The sequence below is a fragment of the Xiphophorus hellerii genome, chromosome 9, assembly GCF_003331165.1.
Source record: "Xiphophorus hellerii strain 12219 chromosome 9, Xiphophorus_hellerii-4.1, whole genome shotgun sequence".
In the NCBI taxonomy this organism is placed as follows: domain Eukaryota; kingdom Metazoa; phylum Chordata; class Actinopteri; order Cyprinodontiformes; family Poeciliidae; genus Xiphophorus; species Xiphophorus hellerii.
The window spans coordinates 16,624,006-16,646,190 of record NC_045680.1 but is presented as its reverse complement, the minus strand read 5'-3'; the positions used below and the strand labels follow the sequence as shown (position 1 = coordinate 16,646,190).

Here is a 22,185-nt window from a genome sequence, read left to right as displayed (position 1 = left end):
AAGTTTGATGTGCTAACAAGAACCCCCCACCCTCTAAAAAAGACATTCTCAGGCGACAGAAACTGCAAAATTAGCTCTAGGGTATGGGTCTGTTATCAAAACTTTGAAATTATGAATTTTTTTCATATCTCTCTGTGTGTGTACAAATGTAGTGTGAGCAGGTTCTGTGTACATGTTAAGTTCTCCTGAGCCCCAAGGCAAGCAGCTGCACTACTCGGTGTTACCAACCGGCCCTGCCTGCGGCAAGAAAATATATACACAATCACCAACTCTATAAGATTTGTATATTTTAAGTGATTATTTGGAGGGACTCGTTAATGCTGATTAGTACACAGTACAGATCCGGCTGTGACAGACATAATATTGAGGTAAATTCAAGAATATAAGGCGATTTAAACCTCGCAGCGTTCTCTCTGCGTCTATCTTTAGGGTCTTTTCTCACACACGCATGTCCTCCTCCGCTCTGGACCTGCTGCTCACTCCTCTCTAAAGGGGCTGTGGTGGTGTATGCATACTTTGTGTTTAATGTTGTGGAGGGGTGAGGGGTGTACTCATGTCGTTCCACCTCTCTCTCTCTCTCTCTCTCCGTCTCTCTCTCTCAAACTCGCGCAGCGCAAACTTTTCCCTAAGACTTTTTCAGCTCGTGCCCCCGGAGCGCTCCGTGCGAAGAGACACGAGAAAAACTGCAGACAGAAACAAAACAAACTCAGAGGCGGAGTGCGTGAAGAGGCGGGATGGTGCTCCAGCCGAGCTGCACATGTGAGCCCAGAGGCCACCGGTAGCGCTTCTTTTTACTCTTTAATTCAAAGCACAGAGAGTAAGAGGAGAGGACGCAGTCTGACAGAGAGAGTAAAAGAAAAAAAAAAAGAAAAAAAAAAAAAGTTCTGTGCTACAAGTGTCCTGTCACCTCGGGGAGATGTTCTACTTGCCGGTGTTCAGCTGGATCCTCCTGGGCGGTCTGCTGCAAACTGTGGCACCCTGGGGTGCGGGGCGTACGGGCAGACCGAGGCAGTGCGACCCACCGAAGTCGGTGAGTTTTATTGGGGGATTTTATTGCGCAGAAGAGTCCTTTTATTAGACTCATTACATAATTTGCTTCTGAGAAAACAAGTCCGTGGCAAAATACACAGAACTGCATGTTTTGCAGCTCTACTAGCAAAATGGCAGATCATTTTTCTGTTTTATGTTTGCATTTATACTATAGCAGTTTGGAGAATGGAAAAACTGGAATTAACATCGAATAATAGGTGTTAAAACATAGCTGAACGGCACACAAAAATAATTCAAAAATCTATTGTATTGATGCCTTAATACTTGAAAAAAATTGCAGCTTTGAACAAAATATATCATTTATAAATAATATATTTTTCTTCTTAACAACAATAATATTAATAACCGTTATGATTATTATTATTATGACTATACACATGTAAAAATATAAAGAGATTCTTTATAGGATTGTATAGATCTCGGCCTTCCCAATGAGCGGGTTTGCCAAAGGAAACTACGCGCTTGCCAACTTTACGGCTGTTTATGTGACAAAGTAGAGAACACCCACGGTTGACTTAACTTCATTTGGAAAAGTTTCATTGACCTTTCTGAAGTGGTCATGTTTCAACACAGTGTGCGGCTTATTAAACAAATAAAGGTTATTACAGGGCAAATCAAAGATTTTCCTATGTGCGCAGAGGAACACTAATCATACATTCCACACGCTTTTTTTTTTTTTTTGCTGCTGACAGGAAGAAAAAAAAATGCATCACCTAAGAAACAGGTGTATGGCACTTGAAAATCGCTCTCCAAGTATCTGCAGTGAGGTTATTATCATTATGTCATTATATCATTATGTCTGAAAAAATGGTTTTGTTTTTAGAGTTCAATGTAAAGACTTCGTGCCCCTGCGCTTCGTGTGATTTGTATGCGTCAGTACAGTGGTCTCTGTTTTGCATTAGGAGTAATTACCCTCATAAAAAAAGGAGCACCGCGCGTCAAAGCTCTCCAAAAAAAGTCAGCCCTGCCTCAGCAGAGGGGATCTCTCCTCTTGTCGGTTATAAGTCAAGCACGACCACACTTTCCGTGTCTAAAAGTCATCTTAACCCTTTAAAGCCAACATAAGTAATACGAATCAGGAAATTGTGATCTTTTAAAACTAAACTGTTTTTTGAACTTTTCTTTTTAACAAAAAAGTTACAAAATGTCCCCTTTTTGTATTTTATCTAAAAATGCGTTTTTTTTTTTATGTTTTCTTGACAATATCACTTTTACCACAGTTAAAAACTACATTACATTTTTTGTCTGGCAGTGTTAAAGTTTTTCAATTATGTTCTGCAACACATTTACTTCATATGGAGGATTGAACTAAATGATTGAATCTATCCCTCCTTATATTTGTATACATGTTTGTTTTTCAATTGTTGATGTTTTCCAATATTTGTCACCACTCTATTTGTGTCGGGAACAGGGGAAAAAAATGCAACATACTGGACATGTTGACAAACACACAAATTTGTGTTAACCGAGTCATGATTTATAGATTATTTAATAATTTATGCTGCTTGTGTCTGAGTCAAGAAAACATTGTATGCACATGTCAACTATTTGTGAAAATATCAAGAGGGAACAGGAGCAAGATTGGATATGAATGCTATATTGAACTTGGAAATATACACAGTCATATTCAGTAAATGATATATTATAAAGAATATACATTCGATGAGGGTCATTTGTCATATTAAAAATATCTTTTGAAAACAGCAACCCTTAAGCAGGTAATAAACATGCACTTTATTAAACCCAAATTTCTACATTAAAAATGTTTTTTATTGGTCATTTGTAGTAGTCCAATCTTATGAGAAATTAAGCATTGTTTGCCATCATAAATAATTGAAATGGAAGCTTAAGAACATCAGTCTGTGTAAGGCACTGCACTACACATTTTTTGTTCAATTAATTAGAGGTTTTGTAAGTAATTACCCCCAAATTAATTAAATTTTTCTAAATGAATTTCACTTCAAATGTCACCTTTATGAATTAACAATATGCATTACCATCAGCAATCATTGAGAATAAAATTTCAATCATGACAGAATCAATCATGACTATACATATGCTCGAACAGTTTTGTCAGATGTGGACTTACTTATTTTGGCTCTGAATCCTGTCATCTGTTTTGTTGCTGCCTGTTGTAGCTAAAGTTAGCCCTGGTGTCAGCGCTCACACAACATGTTTTGCATTAAAGTAAAACTGTAGTCTTGAAGTACTCAATGCATAATCTGTTCGGTTGGCAGACATGCTTTAGATGCATTATGACCATCTACTGGGGTGGAGTGTGCGCATCAGTGTTACCAGTGTGCCAGGAATCAGGGAACCAAAAAAGATGCTTTTTCTTCTCCCCAACAAATAAATATCTGAAAATCTATATTCAGCATGTCTTACTCTAAGACCCCTAAGATGGAATTCGGTGAAAGCCACTGATTTCGCTGAACAATATACTGGACAATATAAAGGGAAGTCAGTAGTGTTGTGGTGGATGGTGGACTTAAATGGAGCTTGGCCCCAAATTGATTTCTGCTTAGGACCTCAAACTACTTGGGCTGGCACTGGTGCTCAGAACAAAAATACCCTATTCCCATTTCTCAGAAATACGATGAAGGGAGAATTTACAAATCCGACCCTGACAGGAAAATATTAGAAACAAAATAAAACTCAAAATCTACTCTTCTTAAGTGTCCCGGCTTATCTGCAAAGACTTCAAACCACTTTAATGAAATCATCCAGACCATAGCAGCTCTGTTTAGTTTGCCCTTGCAGCAGACTGCCAGGAAAAATACTGGATGCTCATTGCAATTAATTAAAGAGAACATCCAGCAAGAAGTCTTTGCTCATTTTGGCTGCTATTTGAAATTTTAAAGGCAAACTTGGCAGTATGCAGTATGGCTAGAGCGCAGATGAGGGAAATCTTCTTGATTTAATTGTGGAGGTAAACATTTTCTAAGAATAACTTTATTCTACTGTAATGGGTTTCATCCCCTCAGTCGCCTGATTACACTGTGCGTCGGTGGCCAGCAGCGTCATATTGTTTAGACAAGCAAATTCTTTTTTCATATTCGAATAATGCCAACATCAAAGCCATAGCACATGCACGGCACATTCGCTGAGCTCTTAACAAGAAACATATTTAAAATGCAACACGGTCTGATGTTTATTTAAAATGACTATGATTATTTAATTTCCTTTGTGACATTGTTTTTTATGAATATAAGCATAACAGACAAATGCTTCCTGTTATGGAAACCACAGAAAAACACAATGCTGTGTTTAGGACTGTCAGCATCGCATCTCCTGTCTTGTGGCGAGTGCAAAAACATCACAAACAAAAGTATCACAGTGAGGTCAGAATGGAGAGCAGGTTTCTTTCGGCTTTTTGTTTTTATAAGCTTCAACGCCGCATTACATTTGCACTGTTGCCTTGAAAATGCTACACATGGTGAAAAGAGGCTTTGGCAACAGAAGTATGTACCTCAACAATACACGAGGGTCTGTTTACAATGCAGGAGGCCTTGCTATAAACTCCTTCAAATCCACAATTCTCTGTTACTGAACAAAAACCCGTTTTTATTTTAGTTTCTTTTTTTCTTTTCTTTTTAAGCTCAGAGAAATATTTCTTCAGCTCTAGTTCTAATGTAAGCTTAACTGCTCTAAAGTGATACTTTTGGTTTTCCTCTCCCTTTTCCACAGCAAAGCGAGCTGAATTCTTTCCTGTGGAGAATAAACCGCACACCTCCTCAGCCACCCTCTTACTTGTTTGGTACCATCCACGTTCCCTACACCCGAGTCTGGGACTTCATCCCCGACAGCTCCAAGCAAGCCTTCCGAAGCAGCAGCAACGTGTTCTTTGAGCTGGACCTCACAGATCCTCTGACCATCTCCAAGCTCACTAGCTGCCAGCTGCTCCCCCACGGAGAAAACCTGCAGACCCTTTTGCCGCGAGACCTGTACCGTCGCCTCAAACGCCACCTGGACTACGTCAAACACATGATGCCTTATTGGATGACGGCGGACCAGAGAGGTCGTGGCCTGTACGCCGACTATCTGTTCAACGCTATCGCAGGGAACTGGGAGAGAAAGAGGCCTGTGTGGGTGATGCTGATGGTAAACTCGTTGACGGAGTGGGACGTCCGGTCCAGAGGGACTCCAGTGTTGGACTTGTTCTTGGCTCAAGAGGCAGAACGAATGAGGAAGAAGACGGGCGCAGTGGAGCGGGTTGAGGAGCAGTGTCACCCCCTTAATGGGCTAAACTTCTCTCAGGTAAGAAGGAGAAAGCGAAGCTCTTTCGTCTTTAGTCTGTTGTTTTGTTTTTGAGTCTAGACAGCTGGGACATCTGGAGAACTTGAGCAGAATCTTACTTTGTGTGTCGGTCATAACTCTGGCTGCAGTAAAGTAGCTCTGAAGGAGGAAAAGGTTGGGCTTTATAGTCTACTATAAAAGTTTAGTGTATATGGACGGATTGTAAAAGAGCAAGCAAAAAAAGAGGGAGAGGACAATATAAGGAGAAGGAAGCGCTAAAATGTGTCTGTATGGAGACAGCTTTATGGTTATGGATGTCTCTCCACCTCACTAGACAAACATGCTCAGCAGCTGAATCTGCAGAAAGGGTATCAGTATGAGTGGTGTACATGAGAGCAGATTAGCAAAGATGAAGAGAGCATGGAGCTCTCCCTTCCATCAGCATAGAGTGGCTCTATTTCTGCCAAACTGCTTGACTAGGACTGTTACTGGAGACTAAAATATTAGTGAGACACTAATTATCTGATGAGTAAAACATGAGAATTTTTGTAGAAGGATAAAGAAAGCATGAATGTAGTTTGTTCTGGCATAAAATCATGAGATGTATTTGATGTAATTGAAAACCCAGCAGTGAGTCGCAGCAGCAAGAAAAAGATGCTCTCCTCTACCCTGTATAGAGGCTTGCTGTAGCCATGCAGAGGCTTCACATAGGAACATTTATGGTGCGCTGCAACAGAATCTGCAGGGGGCCGTGACGGCACAGATTGGTCCACAGCTAATTTGAGCGGCAGAGCGTTTTGAGCCTCTCCGCTTTCATCAGTACTTTCTAACTACGCTGTCAAAACGGCACTGCGTGCACTGCACATGCCTGAGAGCTTTGCTGCCCCTAGAAATAAGCAGCTGCAAGGCACCGTTTTTCGGTAATGACGAGGGTAAAGGCTTCCAGCTTTGGGTGGGCTTACCAGTGATCTGTTTTGTGCCGCAGACATGCTGTTTCCCTAATGTGTGCCGCGGTATTCTCATCCTATGTGTGTAGTTGAAGCTTGCATTTAAAGTGGGCCTGTGTCGCTATAAAACTTTGTTGCAAATTGTGTCCTGCATAGCTGAACACACAGTGAACACAGTGTATTTCAAAAATGCTGAAATCTTTTGATATTTATCAAAACCACCAACGACAATGTAACTGGATTTATTGGTAAAGGCAAAGTACTTACCAATAAATAAGTACTTCAAAATCATGAACTGGGAGCAACAGGACAGCTAGCTTCCAAAAATATTGAAGCATAGAAAATTGAAATTTGCACCATGCATTCTTATTCACTTCTCTTTACTTTTACAGCCCTAAATATAATCAAGCTAAACCATATGCCTTCAGAAGTCACCTAATGAGTGAAAATAGTCCACCTGTGTGTAATTTATTCTCAGTACGTTTACAACTATTCAGTGGAGGCCTCGGAGCTTGGTTGGAGAACGTTAGGAAACAGGCATTTTCATGAAGACTAAAGATCACAGCAGAGCGGTCAGGGAGAAAGTTGTTGTGTTTAAAGCAGAGTTATGTTATAAAGTAATGTCTCAAGCATTGAAGTTCTCACAGAGCACTGTTTAATCCATAATCTTAAAATGGAAAGGAAGGAGTTTGACACAACTTTTTACCTATTAAGCTGACACAGACTGTGCAAGGACAGCATTAATAAGTGGAGCAGGAGCTGTGGAGGATCTGCAGAGATAAATAGCTCTGGTGGGAGAATCAGTAAAAAAAAAAAGGCTAACGTGAAAACAACCCAACCTGTGTGCTCTGAACTTCTGAGACTCGGGTCCTTCTCTTTCCACATATGTATAAATACAATTCAGAGCTGGACTGAAACTGATATGGGAACCATTATTCTCAATTACAATAATGTGAGGTTTAATCTGAAGATCATGGTTGATTGGATCCTTTTACGCTTGACTGTAACAATGATGAGGTCAGGAGAATGGCTAGACCTCAAGTCAAAAGGGAAACTGTGTGGGTGTGAACTAAAGGAAAGTGAAGCACCAGAAAGACGGTCAAAGACACACACACACACATTATGCTGGGATAGACTGTGTGTTGAAACAGTGGTAAGGCTGAGTCTGGGGTGCGTCATTTCCCTGCTAACACGAATCTGAATCACTAAGAAAAAGACAATCTGAATTTGTAAAGATTCCAAACCTCACAGTATTTTTTGTTCTTTTTCAGATAGTTATAGCTTGTGATATTTAAAGAGAAGCTTTTGCAGAAAGGGGAACTATCTTGCTACACAGAGGTTTCTTCAACAGAACTTGGTCCTGGAGATACATGTGATTTCAACACATTTTTGTGCAAAAACTCCATACTTTTCGAGACTCAATTTTCCAAGGTTGCCAAACTCACTCAGTCTGTTCTTAAAGTATAGAAAGAAAAGGTTACATTGGATTTATGGCAGGTAGATGGATAGACAGACAGATGCATGGATGGACAAATGGATGGGCAGATGGATGGATATATGGATGGAAAGTAATCTATATCCTGTGGCATATAGAAACATTAGACACACCAGTCTTCTTTTGACAATAAACTATGGCGGTCTAACATGAGCGCTGCCTGTCTGAGACCTCTCTGTGGTCTCTTTAGATCTCAGAGAGGTGTGAATATGACTGTGAGAAACAGTTTAGAGGCTGTGGAAATAAAGGCAAGTCATGGTGCATGGTTCTTCTCTGGCTCTTTGAGGGCTGATGCAACTTGACAGGTGGGCAGGACAGCGAGTAGCGAATGCTTTGAGCACAGATTGGAAAAGGCTGGAGAAAGTTTAGTCAGTTCAAAGAGTGCAAGCTGCACATCAGTATCCCTTTAAAGGCTTCCTTTTTTCCCACAGGGGTAGGTCATTAAAGTGCCATCAGTATTTATCAAGTAAACGCATCCATCAAATATCTAAAAATTGCTTCAAATAATAAAAAAATGTTTCTTTTTGATCAAATCTCTTAATAATATCAGCTGTCACAAAATAACAATAGTGGTACGTAACTGTGATGCACATTACCAAACTGAAATTGATTATTTATGTCACTATGTATGTCACTTAGCCCCCTGAACATGTAAGCTAGAAATTTCTCTAATTTAAGTTTTGTTCTATTCCACCAAGCAAACACACATATTTACTTTCCCAGGGTCACATTTCAGCTGAGACCAGCGGCCCATGTTGAGGAGAAATTACATCATATTGGTGGCGCCTTTCTCCTGGGCAGGGGTCAGAGGTCATGGTAGGAGGTGGTGGAGTCATGAGCAACGAAGCAGTAAGGAGACTGGCAGTCTGCTGGGGTCTTTTCTAGGTACTGCTGAGCTGGACGGCAACACCACTGCCCACCTCGGTCTCTGACCAAGTTGAGTTTCCATCGGCTGCTTTTTATGGGGGCCAGTGCAATCACACAGAGAGAGAGATGTCACTTGTCACTTCATCACTTAAGATCAAATAGGTTTAAAGGTTTTGAGATTGCGAGGTGACAGAATCTGGTTTCCTCTTGGTCTCATCCTTTTTTTAAGGGCTGCGATGTTTACAATGCCTATTTCAGTCAGGATACTGCGTGACTACTGCAGTATCCTTCTGCTTAAGTGGGATTCTCCACCAACCAAATACAACCCTATTGGTCATTTGTTCCTGCAGGAATTTACAATCAGTAGTTACAAGAATAGTTTTCAGGAACAGGTGACATTTAGTGGCTAGTGGAACAACATATGAAGCTTTAAAAATGACAGTAAAACACCTGTTGGTGATAGAAAATAAATTGACAGAAGAGCAGAAATCACTTGTTGCATGTGGTCAAAGGTTTATAGTTGAAAGCATTGCGTGTGGGCGTGTACACACACATGTGTGTGTATGTATGCGTGTGTGCATTAATAGTGCTACTTTTCTTCCTTGAGAGGACTCTGACAAGAAAAACACTTGATTGAAGTCTGCTGAGAAGTACAAATGCTCATTTAAGTGTTTATTCTTGTGGTTGTAAGAAGCTATGTTAAACTATCTTAAAAACATAAACAGTCACTTTCGAGCACTTTCATAACATATGCATAACATAATTTATCCAAACTGTGTCTGAAAGACTAATTCTTACCATCCTGTTTCCCATCTTGGATGGCGGTGCAACAGCAGCTCCAACTAGTTTATCTGGCGCAGGCTGTCGGGTGACTGTATAGTTTTCGCTGCATAGAACTGAGCTAGGTGGAAAAAAATGATTCTCTAGTTGGAGGTGTGGAGGAAAGACAAAATAAGGAGAACTTTCACATAAAATCTGATAAAAGTAACAATGCATATGATGCAATCAAAAACATTTATTTCAATCAAATCTCAAGACAGTGATCAGGCCTTGGCTCTATATTGGCTAGGCTTCTTCTTTATGGGTTTGTGATACAATTTCTCTTTCTTTCTGAGTCTCGGCACTTAGCTGCCTTTAAAGCCAGCAACTTCTGGTCATGGAAATCATTGTGAGAGCTTGATCAGCAAATCAGATGTAGAATGTGGATTATTTTCAACCAGGTCATACTAGCCAGCCAGTAAGAAAAATTAATTCTATTTTCCTAATATTGCTTGTAATCGTTTTAATTTGGAGAACATTTCAGGGTCATAACACCCTTCTCAGACTGAAGAGTCAGGATGACATCTGTATTGGATAAGGAGTGCTTTATAGCTAATGAAACACTCCAGCAATGACATTTTGAAGGACCTCAACATTAGCAGTAAGTGAATTGTCACTGCTGGTGTGTTTGTAAACATTACTTACTATATTATAGATTTGATCCTGTAAGAGTAAATCTATAATCCTGCTTTTTGTTCCACCATCAAACTTGAAATATGAATAAACAAACGTCTGTTTTTGCCTCCTACGGTCTAATCACCAACACTCTCCACCATTTGGCACAGATTTGCTGACTGTGTCTATTATGTTAGCAAACAGCAACAATAAATCTCCAAGTCAAAGGGTTGCGCCAAACACACAGCTGTCAGAGAAACCCACAATTTATAAAACAAGCAGAAGTATAAACAACCATGTAGAGACTTCATAATTTCTTAGATTTGTAGTACCCTTAGTCCATTCTACTTTCATTTCTTATTTGCAAGTATCCAGTTATTACATATACTCTTAATCTTGCATATCAGTTTGTTTTAGTGTATAATGAATTTTTTTTCAACAATTACATATAATCATAAAATGGGATTTAATTTCATTTTATTCAAAATTTGTATTATTTTCAAAATTCTTTATATAATGCTAATAATATTTATTATGTTTATTATATAGTTTATATAGTTTATTATGATTATAGTCCACATTTGGGTTAGTTGGGTTTTATGAAAAATGACAGATAAAGACCCATTAGCACATTTTTATAATTTTTTTGCTGGTAGACACCACTTCTTACAGAAAACTGAATAGATTAGATACAATTCATAAATACAAAACATTGACTTTATGATTACAAACTGAAGCTTGATCAATACAAGACAGTTCCTTTCCATATCTTAAATAGTCAGGTGAAAAAGCCGATTTAAGAATAAAAACAACCAACCTGTGGGTGGATGAACTTGGTGGATTCTTCAGACTTGTTTATTGCTATGACTTCAGTCTCATATGTGCTTGGTCACAGTATGCTCCACACCCTGTAGATCTCAAGATATGGCCATAGTTTTGTAACTGTGGATGTTATCAGGGTAGTATTAAGTCCAATATGTTAACATTTAGACATTATTATTTTTATGGAGACATACTGTATAATGAAAAAAACAAAAAACCTAATGACACTCAGTGGGTTTACAACAACTGATCTTTAAGATACTTTTTTCTGTCTGAATGAAAAGAAAATGGTTCTATTAACTGTTTATAGCCACACAATCTGTGTTTTCCATTAGTCGCTATATTTTTACATGCTGCTGAATTTGATTTGTGTTTTTTTTCAGTCCAGAAAACCTACTAATAATATTTCCTTAAAACAAATCAGTATTTTGACATATGTAAAAAAAGGTAAAGACACTACAATGTAGAATATCCAGGGGGAGTTTCCACTGTGTAGATCCAGATGCTTCTGGCGGTTCAATTCACCAGCAAGTGTTGATGATGAGCAGCTCAATATTCATAGTTCAGAGCAGTAAATGTCTTCACTGACTGAGCAAGCACTGTTTTAAATAACAGTCAAGGATCCTCACATGTCATAAATCATGCTAAATATTTCCCTTAGATAGTATTTATCCAAAAAGGCATATTTAAGGGAGGATTTTGAATACCATGCAACCATGCCAAAATCCAAATATTTACATACAGTGATGGGGTGTGTATGTCTAGGTTTAAAGTGCGGACCGTGATCTGACTAATGGAAAAGGCAATTCTGTCTGAACTCTGCTCTAGTTTGCTCTAACCTTGTGCCTCCCTTTTGATTCTTTCTTCTTTCTGTCTGACATGACCCAAGGGTCTGGCTGTGTCATTGCTCACTTACTGCTCATTTGAACACACAATAACACACCCACACCAAGTGGAAAAAAGTGAGAAAGGGAAGGAGAGAGTGGGGGTATTACCTTTAAAGTGTGTTATTGACGTCCAATGCCTCTTTAAGCGTGACATCTGAGTCACGGTCCACTAGGTCAACTAACCTATAATTACGTGCGCAAATATGTAGAAAACTGCTAGGTAAAACCTATCAGGCTATGATCCTTTCGGCAGGCAGACGGCAGTCCCACTGTTACTCTAACGACTTAATAGACTTCTTAATGACCAAATAGCTCTCTGCCATCCAGAAGCATTTAGAGAATTATATCCTGGACAGAACTCTGTAGGAGAGACGGAGGATGTTACATTGGCACTGTACACAGTAGACAAAACAAACGTCAACAAATCTTCAGCTTGATTCATATTTTGAGAGAAAAGTAATGCATTTCTTGAGCACATGTCTGGAAAAAGTCAGCAGGCAGGAGCCTATTGAAAAATACAAAGTGGCTACACAAAGGCCTCGGTAGAAGTTAATCAGCAAATGTTTTTCCTGTATGGAAAAAACATATTCGCTCTCTTCCAATTTAACAAACATAGAAGAAATGACTGGAAAGTGCTAATGCTAAAAGTTAATTGCATATCCAGAAGTTTTTCTTTTTTCCTTCAAAGAAATTGTATCAAACTGTTTTTCAAAACCATACTCAGTCAAACCAAGACGCCTGTAAAACATGTGCGTCCCTATAAACTTTCAGTCCTGTCTCCATTCCCTGACTCCAAGTGAGGCCATGTCCCCCTTTCACTCAGACTACCTGAAATCTAAAGTAATGACTCTACCATATTTTCAGTACATTGGAAAGAAAAGATTTTGGGTGGCATTTAATTTACTAAATTCTGTCAAATAAAGATATAAAATATATGATATTGATTAGATATTTACCACCATTGATAAGCCCTTCTAATCTAAAAATATGTTTTAGTTTTACAAAAAAAAAATAATAATGAATGCAATGTTTAACTGAGTATTTTTTATTAAACCATGACTTTTTAACAAAACAATTTCGCTATCTGGTTGAAAACGTAGTCCCTTTTTAAATCCCATGTGGACAGCCACAATTCAATGGCATAACAAATGTAGCTGACATCTCAGAATCAACAGGTGACAGCCAGACATGTAAGCTACATGTTCCCTGCGGGTCCATCATGATAAATCATTGCTAATAAAAACAAATAAGCCATGTTTTACTGAAAAAAAACCCCATTTGTTTATTATAGACAGTAAAACTTATGCCAATTCCTTTGAGGTGAGATCTAAAGAATATAATACAAGTTTTTATCGGGACTTGTCTCCGACACTGCAAAGCGTTTTATGCTTTAGTAACGGCTTCAATATACTCTGGGGTTCTGTGTGTATTGCCGATTGCATTACATTTCTCCTGACAAATTCCTTAATTTCCCTCAATCCCAATGGATACTCGCAGATTTGATGATCTAGTTGGAAGCCTAGCTGTGTTTCTTCTCTGCCAATGAAGCCACTGCACAACTGTTAGTGCAACACAAAGTGGCAGTCTTGCTGATATGCATCCCTTCCACTGGTTGCCCTGACTCAACCTTTTCAGCTCGGTGTCGCATACAGTTTGATGTGAACATCGTTTCCTGCTGAGCAGTTACCTTGCGACACCACGACACGGTCGTGCAAATTACCTTTACGCGAACGTCTGCATCGAGTTTGCATTGAATGCGCCTCAAGTATGTGCAACGGTTGTGGAGTGAAATACTATAATAATCTGACTCAGGGGTATTCAGCTCCTGCCCTCTAGGGCCAGTGTTCTGCAACTTTTAGATGTGTCTCTGCTTCAACGTCAAATTATCAGATTGTCAGCAGGACTCTGGAGAATGTGACTGTGTAGTAAGAAGGTAATTTAACCATTTGGATAAAGTCTGTTGGACCGTGAACATATCTAAAAGTTGTAGGACACGAGGCTTGAGGACTAGAGTGGAAGACCCCTGCTCTAGTTTGATATAATTGCTTCTACCCATGTTCTTTTTACTGGGACACTCACACATAAACACATCTGTCCAGAGACATGGTGCTTTTTCAGGTCCTAAACTTTGGCACCAGTTAAAATATTAGACTGGCACTTTCACTGTATATTTTTAAATCTCTTTTAGCAGCCTGTGTTCAAGTGGCCTTCAGCACAGTGTGTTTATTCTACGTTAGTTTTTTTTCTCCTCTGTGACATGCTTTTTGTCTATTTCTATTGTTGTGTTAGTTTTATGTCTTGTACATATTTTGTCATTGTTAAACACTTAATTGTTTTAGATTTTTTTACCTGGGTTGTAGATATAAATTGGACTTGGACTTTGACTAATTTATTGGTTATGTTCTGACATTTCTTCTCCCCAGTGTAAGCTGAGTGCTGCTGAGACTGGGAGTTAAGCATGGCAGACTAAAGTACTCTTTCATTCCACTTTTCTTCGCCCACAGAGAAAACAAATGTTCCTTCCTGCTTAAATTGTAACAACCTCACATCTCTCATCATCTTTATACACACTTCTTCCCTTCAAATGAGAAACAGAGCTGCCAAGCACACCTACACAGTTGTTAGTTTCTATGTAATTATTGTCTCAACCTTAAGGAAAAGGAGGAAATTGCAATAAAGGGTGGTTGAATCGTTTTGTTGTTGGCAGGTGGTCTTGTTTATGTTCTTTTTTTTCAGATACAGTATTTGCTCAAAAAAAGAGATGGCTAGACATTATAAAGAGCAGGAGGTTATTATTTGTGCCAAGGGCAGGTGGTTTTAAAGATGGGTTGATTTGACCTGGGTTTGGCTGGGGTCAGAGGCTGATTGATCACAGACAAGAATGTGACTGACTGATTTCCTCAGAGACCCACGTGACCCCTCTGGAATGTTGTCTTTTGGGACATTGTTGTTTTATAACCTTTGTTTAACCAAGGATCATCTTTTGTTTGAGGCCAGGAGTGTAGAGAATCAAGGATATTACATGTCTTCTCTCCAAAAAAAGGTTCAGGAAACAGAGCAGACTCAATGCAATGTTTGAGTTTGTTATAGTAGCCTTTTTGATTTCTGAGTGATATCTGCTAAATAGATAAATAACCCATTCTATTGATGTAGCATTTCTTCACCTTTATTAGATGAGCTTCTAATAAGGCTCACCAATCTCAAGAAAATTCACAAATTTTGACCCAGTCCCTTTTCACTCCATCGTCCAACTTCGTAGCTCTACCGTCACATACATACCACAAGACCCTGGTGTTTCTTTTTTCTTCCTATAATGTAGGAAAAAGATATCTTAATTATTTACAATGACAGCTTAAAGACATGTACCATTTAAAGCGTCCTTTGCATGTCATGCTATTCTAATTTGTTGTGCGTTCACTACTTTAAAGGGAAAAAAATGGATTTTTGAAAATCTGACTTTATTCAGGGCTGATCAAGCAGAAAATGAGTTGTCTTCATCTGTTCAAATCTACTATAAAATTTGATGCTCTGCTAGCTGCATGTAGTATCCTGCACTATTGCATTTTGTAAAGGTGTGGCATCATTCCATAGAAAAATAACACTCTTGAATCACCTTGCTTCAAACTGTACACTGTAGCATTCACAATTTCATTCCCAGCCTATCACAGATTTTTAGGACATGAGAAATGCCACCTCATGAATGCCGCAGCTTTCCCACGTTACATACATACTGCATGTACTGTACCTCACTGCTGCAGAAATGACGCAACCATGACTCGCACATCACTGCAATGATCCAATAAGACCCTATCCTAATCTCACACTACGCCATGCAGATGATTCATTCACCTGTGGGGTTGTGGGATTGAGAAAGTGAAAGTGAAACCTCAGCTATCACTTGTTGACTAATTAAGTTTGCCAATAATTGCTTGGTCATCTCGGGGCATTCAGAGACCATCTAAATTTCATTGCCAGATGATCAGTAAATCCTTTTTATGAACAAATAAATAAATAAACAAATCAAGATGGTGACATCACAGAAAAGTTGCATATCCAGACACAACGCATAAGAAAACTACATGAACTTTTGAAAGTAAGACTATCAAAGGAATCACATGGAGTTGAACAAGTTGTTCCACAAAATCTCCTTCATTAGAAATAAACATGCTAAAACGTCTTTGAGAGCATGATGAACTTTGTCTTTGTGACCTATTCAGATGATTTCTTTTTTTTCGCCCCGCAAGGGGTCTTTTTGTGGGCTCTAGTGTCCCTTTTTCAAAGTAGGCTGACAGGAAAGGGGGGAGGAGAGGGGGGAAGACATGCGGTAAACGTCGTCGGGTCCGGGAGTCGAACCCGTGACAGCCGCATCGAGGCTACGTTTTGCCTGAATGTGGGTCGCGCTAACCCCTCTGCCACCACGGCACGCCCATTCAGATGATTTCTTGGCTTGAAGAGCTACATTGCAAGATCAAATAAATATACAGTAAGCAGTATTGTCACTAAATGTCCCTTAACCTGTTCTACAAGGGGTTTTTTTTCTACTTCAATTTGTTAATTTGTATGTATTTAAGTTATTAGCTTTATTTTAGTCCTTACAATACCAGAATTTATTTATATTTTTATTTGTATTTTTTTGTCTCATGTTATTTTTAAATGTTAATCAGTTACTCTGTAATTAAGTAGCATTTTACCAAATAATTTTTGGTTCTTTTTACTTTTAGTTGAGACAAATTTGTTGAAGTAGTGGGACTCTTACTTGAGTAAAGTTTTTAGTAGTTTATGTAACAGAAATGCTTATGGCACAAATTAAAGTTTCATTAGGCTTAGGTTTAAGAATCAAGCAATTATCATAATTACTTTGTGTTTTGTTAGGGTTACACTGTGTTCATCGAAAACAGGAAGCAACTGTTTGTAAATGTTAAAGTCCAATGTTTGGTTGACCCATGAACCCATCCTGAACCTCCCTCTTTGTTGACTGTGTAAGTCAGTATAATTACCAGTTTTAGCACTTCCTCTGTTCCCTGTTGCAAAAAGATATTTCACGGGCAAGTTAAAAGGGATTCATAACTATAAAAAACAGCCTAAAAATCAATTAGTCATCAATTTTGCAATGCTTATTTCTGCTTGTTTTGAAAGGAACATTAGGTTGATTTTTGGAATCACTTTGCACTCTTGTGAACAAACAATAAAGCTTAACTTGACATTTAAGTATACAGCGATCATTATGAGTCAGAGTAAGTGAGCATAGAAACAGGATCGTCAGCACGCCATGGTATGCAACTTTCCATGTTGTATGCTTGGTCCGTGATTAACTTAGTTTCCTGGTCTGTCCGTGATTTTAGCCACACATACGCTGCAGTTCAACAATCCAAAATAGAGAACCGCATATATGTTGTGCATTGTGAGTTCCAGGCTTCTTTAGGATTAAATAGATTTAGCTAAAACCTCTCGCTGAACCTGCTTTTAATATGACCTGTGCTTCTCTTCAGCCCCCCTCGGCCCATTTCTCATTACATACAACCCAGTGGAGCGCTTTATCTTTCCTCACGCTCTGCTCCCATAACTCTTCCCTGTCTACCACAAAAATGGTGGTGGGACATAGACTAAAATGAAACTATAAGATCAAACTTGTTTCTGTTCTTATAAACGGTGCCTTGTAAAAGTAATCTCTCGTACATTTTGTCGTACTGCAACTACAAACTTCAGTGGAGTTTATTGGGATTTTATATGACAGACCAACACAAAGCATGCATATTTGTGAAGCATAAAGAAAATTATACATTGTTTTATTATTTTACTTATACAAATAAGTATCATAAAATATAGCTTGGATTTGTCTTCAATCTTTTATCTGATGTATCTAAATAAAACACAGTGCAACAAATTGCCTCCTGAATTTAGTGAATTAGTAAAAAAAATATATATATATATACAGTATATATATATATATATATATATATATATATATATATATCTATTAAACCTACTTGAAATAAAGTTATTTTTGATTTGGCACAAAACATATAGGAACTTGCGAATGAGGTTATACATGGAGATGGTGGTGCCATGCTGTGGGAAAGCCTTTCTTGAGTAGTTACAGAAGTGGTTCAGTGTGTTACAAGGTAATCCTGGGGAAAAAAAAATCATATTTAAGGCTTCAAGAGACTTCAAAAAGGAGGAGAGATTCAGCTTCTAAGAGTACATCAATCTTAAAGTACAGCCACATATGGAGTAGTTTAAATTAAAGTATGCAGTATATCCAGAAAGCATTCACAGCCCTTCTGTGTTTTTTTTGTTTGGTTTTACATTTTCTTATGTTACAGCTTCATTTCAAATTTTGTTAAGTTAACCTTTTTTCTCAAAATTCTACACACAAATATCCCATCTCGACAATGTGGATCTTTTTTAGATATAACGTATTAAAATAGAAAACCAAGAAATCATATTTAAGTATTTGCAGCCTTTGGCATGAATCTCAAAACTGAACTGTTTCCATTGATCACCTGGATTCCATGAGTCATGTTTGGAAGAAATGAGGCACAGCTCATTACCAGGCCAATACCATCCCTACACTGAAGCATGGTGGTGGCAGCATCATGCTAGAGGGATGTCTTACAGCCACAGTAACTGGGAGACTAGTCAGGATAGAGAAACAAAAGACCAATGTACAGAGATATCCTGGATGAAAACCTGCTCCACAGCACTCTTGACCACAGACTGGGACAGATTTTTCAGCTTTTAATACAGTTGCAAAAATTACCAAAACATTTTTATGAAGAACTTTGAGGAAATAAAAAATTCTGCACACAAATTAATTTAATCAAATTTGGAATAAGGATGTATCATACAATGTGGAAAAAATTAAAGACGATAATATTTTTCAGATGCAGACCTAACTTTGAATTGCTGCTTTCATTTTGACTGACCTTAAGCTATTTTGCACAGATGAAAACACTTGAGTTTCTAGACCTGCTACACTGGAATATACACTCACCAAATTTCTTGTAATTCCAATTGCATATGTTGGGATGGTTGAGGTAGTGGGGGGAAAAGTTTTGATATTTTCTCCAATACCTTTGAACTTATAAACAGTTCTTTTGCCTTTTTACCCCAAAGAAGTAAAAGAAAGAGGACTTCAAACAAGACTCTGCTCGTAAACTGTACTGGAGAACACATAAGTCTTCTTGTGTTATCTGCATTATAAGCAGGTTTAGTGACTCCCTTTGCACACCTCTCCTTTAAAGAAAGCTTCTTAACTGAAGCCAAAGTGCTGAGGGTCAGTGGGTCAATAGATTAATGAGAAAAGTGACCCACAATCAGACAGGCAGGCAGCCATGGTGCAGGTAGGTCGACAGGGGAAAAAGGCTGGCAGGGAAGCTGAAGAAAGGCTCCAGTACTATTGCAAAACATCTAATGTTATCATATTATTACAAACAAAATTATTGCATGGATAGATTACATCAGAAATGAAAGAAAGTGTAAACACAGAATTTTACAAGTTAAACTGAACTTCATGTGAAAAATACCAGCCTTCGCCCAGACATTCATCCTCCCTTACAAACTTGAGTTAAAACTGTTTTCATAAAGTGTAGCCAGGTTGTCAACCATAACACATAACAGAAGTATGAAGTCTGGGATGATTGTAGCAAACATGCAGAAATGTAAAATAACTAAAAAATTAAAATAAATGAATCCCAATCAGTAGTTTGGAACCTTTATAACTACAGTATAATGCTCGTCATGTTGTCTAAATTTTCCCTATAAATGCTTAATTCCTAATCCATGTACTTCTTTTAAGATGGTGTTTCCTTTCTATGGATTAGAGGCCTCTGTTTCACCTTCCAAACTAGAGTTTGAAGAACGTAGTTTGCGTGTAGAGGGAGACGGTTCTGCAGTTGGCCTCTGGGTGACCCCACTCCTTTGGCTGAGGCCCAGTATGTTCAACCCCTCCCTGCTCTGCAGTTGAACATGACATGTTAGTCCTTTCTAATAAAACAGACCTACACCAATAAGTCATTGCCTATTTGGCTTTAACGAGATAAGAGGCTTAGTGAACACCTCAGTGGAGGATTATAGCCAAATATTTTTTAAAGTGGGTATAGAGCACCATGACAATAGTGAAAGTAACATATTTCCTGCTGCCTGAAACTCCCTGTGTGTGCTTTAATTTCCATCTACTGCCAGTGTTTAGTAAGTAAGGAAATTTTGAAAGCAAAACCAATGAACATGGAGAAGAAGCAAGAGAAGCTCAACCAGATAAAAAAAACAAAAAAACAATAGTGTATTTTCCAGAAAATTAGTAATTCCAGATTGTATACTGTATCTCAAAAATGTGTCATCACAAAAACACATATGTCACACTGGATTATCAGTTGAATTAATTTATAAATTGGACCTCATCACTGTTGACGATGTAATCTGATGTAACCTTATGTTCAGTTGCCTGCTTTATAGTCATGGAAACCGTTGTCTTTATCTAGGAGGTCTGTTTGCAACTCTGCTCCACTGGTGAAGTGGGTTGTGTAGGCAGGACGCATGCAGTGTAAATCCGTGGTGATGGAGAGGTGGTTCTTGGTAACTCCTTGGCTCACGTCCATCAGTATGAATTAACATTTAGCACATCAGTCAAAAAAAAGCATAAAAAACAGGAAAAAGGTTTACCAACCAAACTACGAAAAAAAGTCCAGAAAATATGGTAGCTTAATTTGGTGAAACTGGTGAGCCAAATCAACAATTTTACCAGAAGATTTTCATTCTCCCTTCTCAACAGATTTCTGTATGCTGAAATAAAGAATGACTATAAAAAATGAGGCTGCTATGAATGTTTCCCCTTCTTTTTTTGTGCTGATTTTTCCCCCCTCTCTAATCATGCTCAATTTAACCTGCCATTCACCAGAGCAATTTTTCTAGCACAATTCCTCCACTTTTCCCAAGGCATACATTCTCTTGGCATCCACTGGAACTGTTTAAATATAATATTAACCACATGGTAGAGTGTACAGAACGTAAAAAAAAAATACTTTGTGAGTCATAGTAGTGCTAAGGTTCTTAGGAGGACATAGGGGTGCTATAGTTAAGGGACATCCTAAAAGATTACACCCGCAAACTGTGTGGGATACGTGAAGGAGCCAGGAGCAGATGCATCATGGGAGGTGGAAATAGGTTCAGGGAAAGGAAAACCAGGGTGAAAAGGGGAAGAAATTGTGAAAGAGGGGGGCTCTCAGTGGGTGGCTCTTTACTCATTTTTCTTTTTCATTCTGTCTTGTGGGTGTGCTTCATGTGACCATGTGTAATTGGCCTGTGGTCACACCAGAGTTGTGCAAACAGATTAGCAAGGAAACATGTCAGCCTGAGGTGAATGTGTGTGTTGTGTGATTCACAGATGTGGGGATAGTGTGGGAAATTGTTTGATGGAGTAAAACCTGTATTAATAGTGAACAGGTGGGACAGTTGACTTTGTCATTGACTAATTTGCTGTCCTGGGCACTTGAGGAATGTGGTAGAGTAGTAGAGGTCTGTTTATGCACCATTAAATATGCACTGTATGTCCAAAGCAAACACTCTTGCTCCAAACTTTACTAGTCTGCTTATAGCATATGATGTTAAGTTAGGGTTTTGACATGGACCTCAAAACCAAAGTTACACCACAAAAACAACAATCTGAACAAATGTAAAGAGCTGTGGATGCAACAAAGACCTAAAGAGTTCTGGGTCAAGCTCTTTTTCCACCAGTTGCTACCACTGATTTATACCCATGCACTTTGATTTTTTCCCAACCTACTTTCTGCTGGTTAAGTACTTTGATGATTTATTGCAATAAATAATTATAAAAATGCTAAAGTCCCATGAATAATTTAAAAATTCACTGTTAATTTTAGTATAATATTTATACCTTTGTCCAGCTCCAATTTCAAGTTTTCCTTTAAAACTTCCAAATATGACAATTTCCTTTCCAAGATTAAAAAATTTACTGAAAATATCATTTACATTTATACTCTGATTAAAATTTTTTGAGTCCATCAGCTACATTGTGAAAATAGTGGCTATAGAAACTGTTTTCTTCAGCCTAAGATCGGAAATATTCCCAGGTATGAATAGTTCTGGGGGGAAAAAAAAGACTTGCACAAAGTGAGTATTCCTGGAACTTCACTCTGGAGACAGACAATTAGAGACCAGTAAAGAAAATAACAGCTATAAAGAAATGCCATGGACACACTATATGGGCCCATTCACACTTAAGTTTGACTTGGCTGAGGAAAGTAGGTGTGTAAGTAAATTCAGTTATTGCTTTCTGATGCTTCAACTCTGTGCCAAACCACCTGCTTTCTTCTGGTGACAACCTGACTGATTTATATATATATATATATATATATATGTATATATATATATATATATATATGTGAATTAATCCACAAATATCTTGAAAAGATTTAAATTACATAATTAT

The 22,185-nt window shown here is 38.3% G+C and overlaps 1 protein-coding gene across 1 annotated transcript in view; it reads left to right on the top strand.

Annotated features, from left to right (window-relative positions):
- Window positions 1-587: 587 nt before the first annotated feature.
- trabd2b (TraB domain containing 2B) overlaps window positions 588-22,185 on the top strand; it is a 91,308-nt gene continuing 69,710 nt past the window's right edge. The window contains exons 1-2 of the mRNA XM_032573231.1: window positions 588-1,030; window positions 4,738-5,307. Of these exons, the coding sequence (XP_032429122.1) occupies window positions 917-1,030; window positions 4,738-5,307 (684 nt within the window). The 5' untranslated portion in view covers window positions 588-916. The remainder of the gene's footprint in view (window positions 1,031-4,737; window positions 5,308-22,185) is intronic.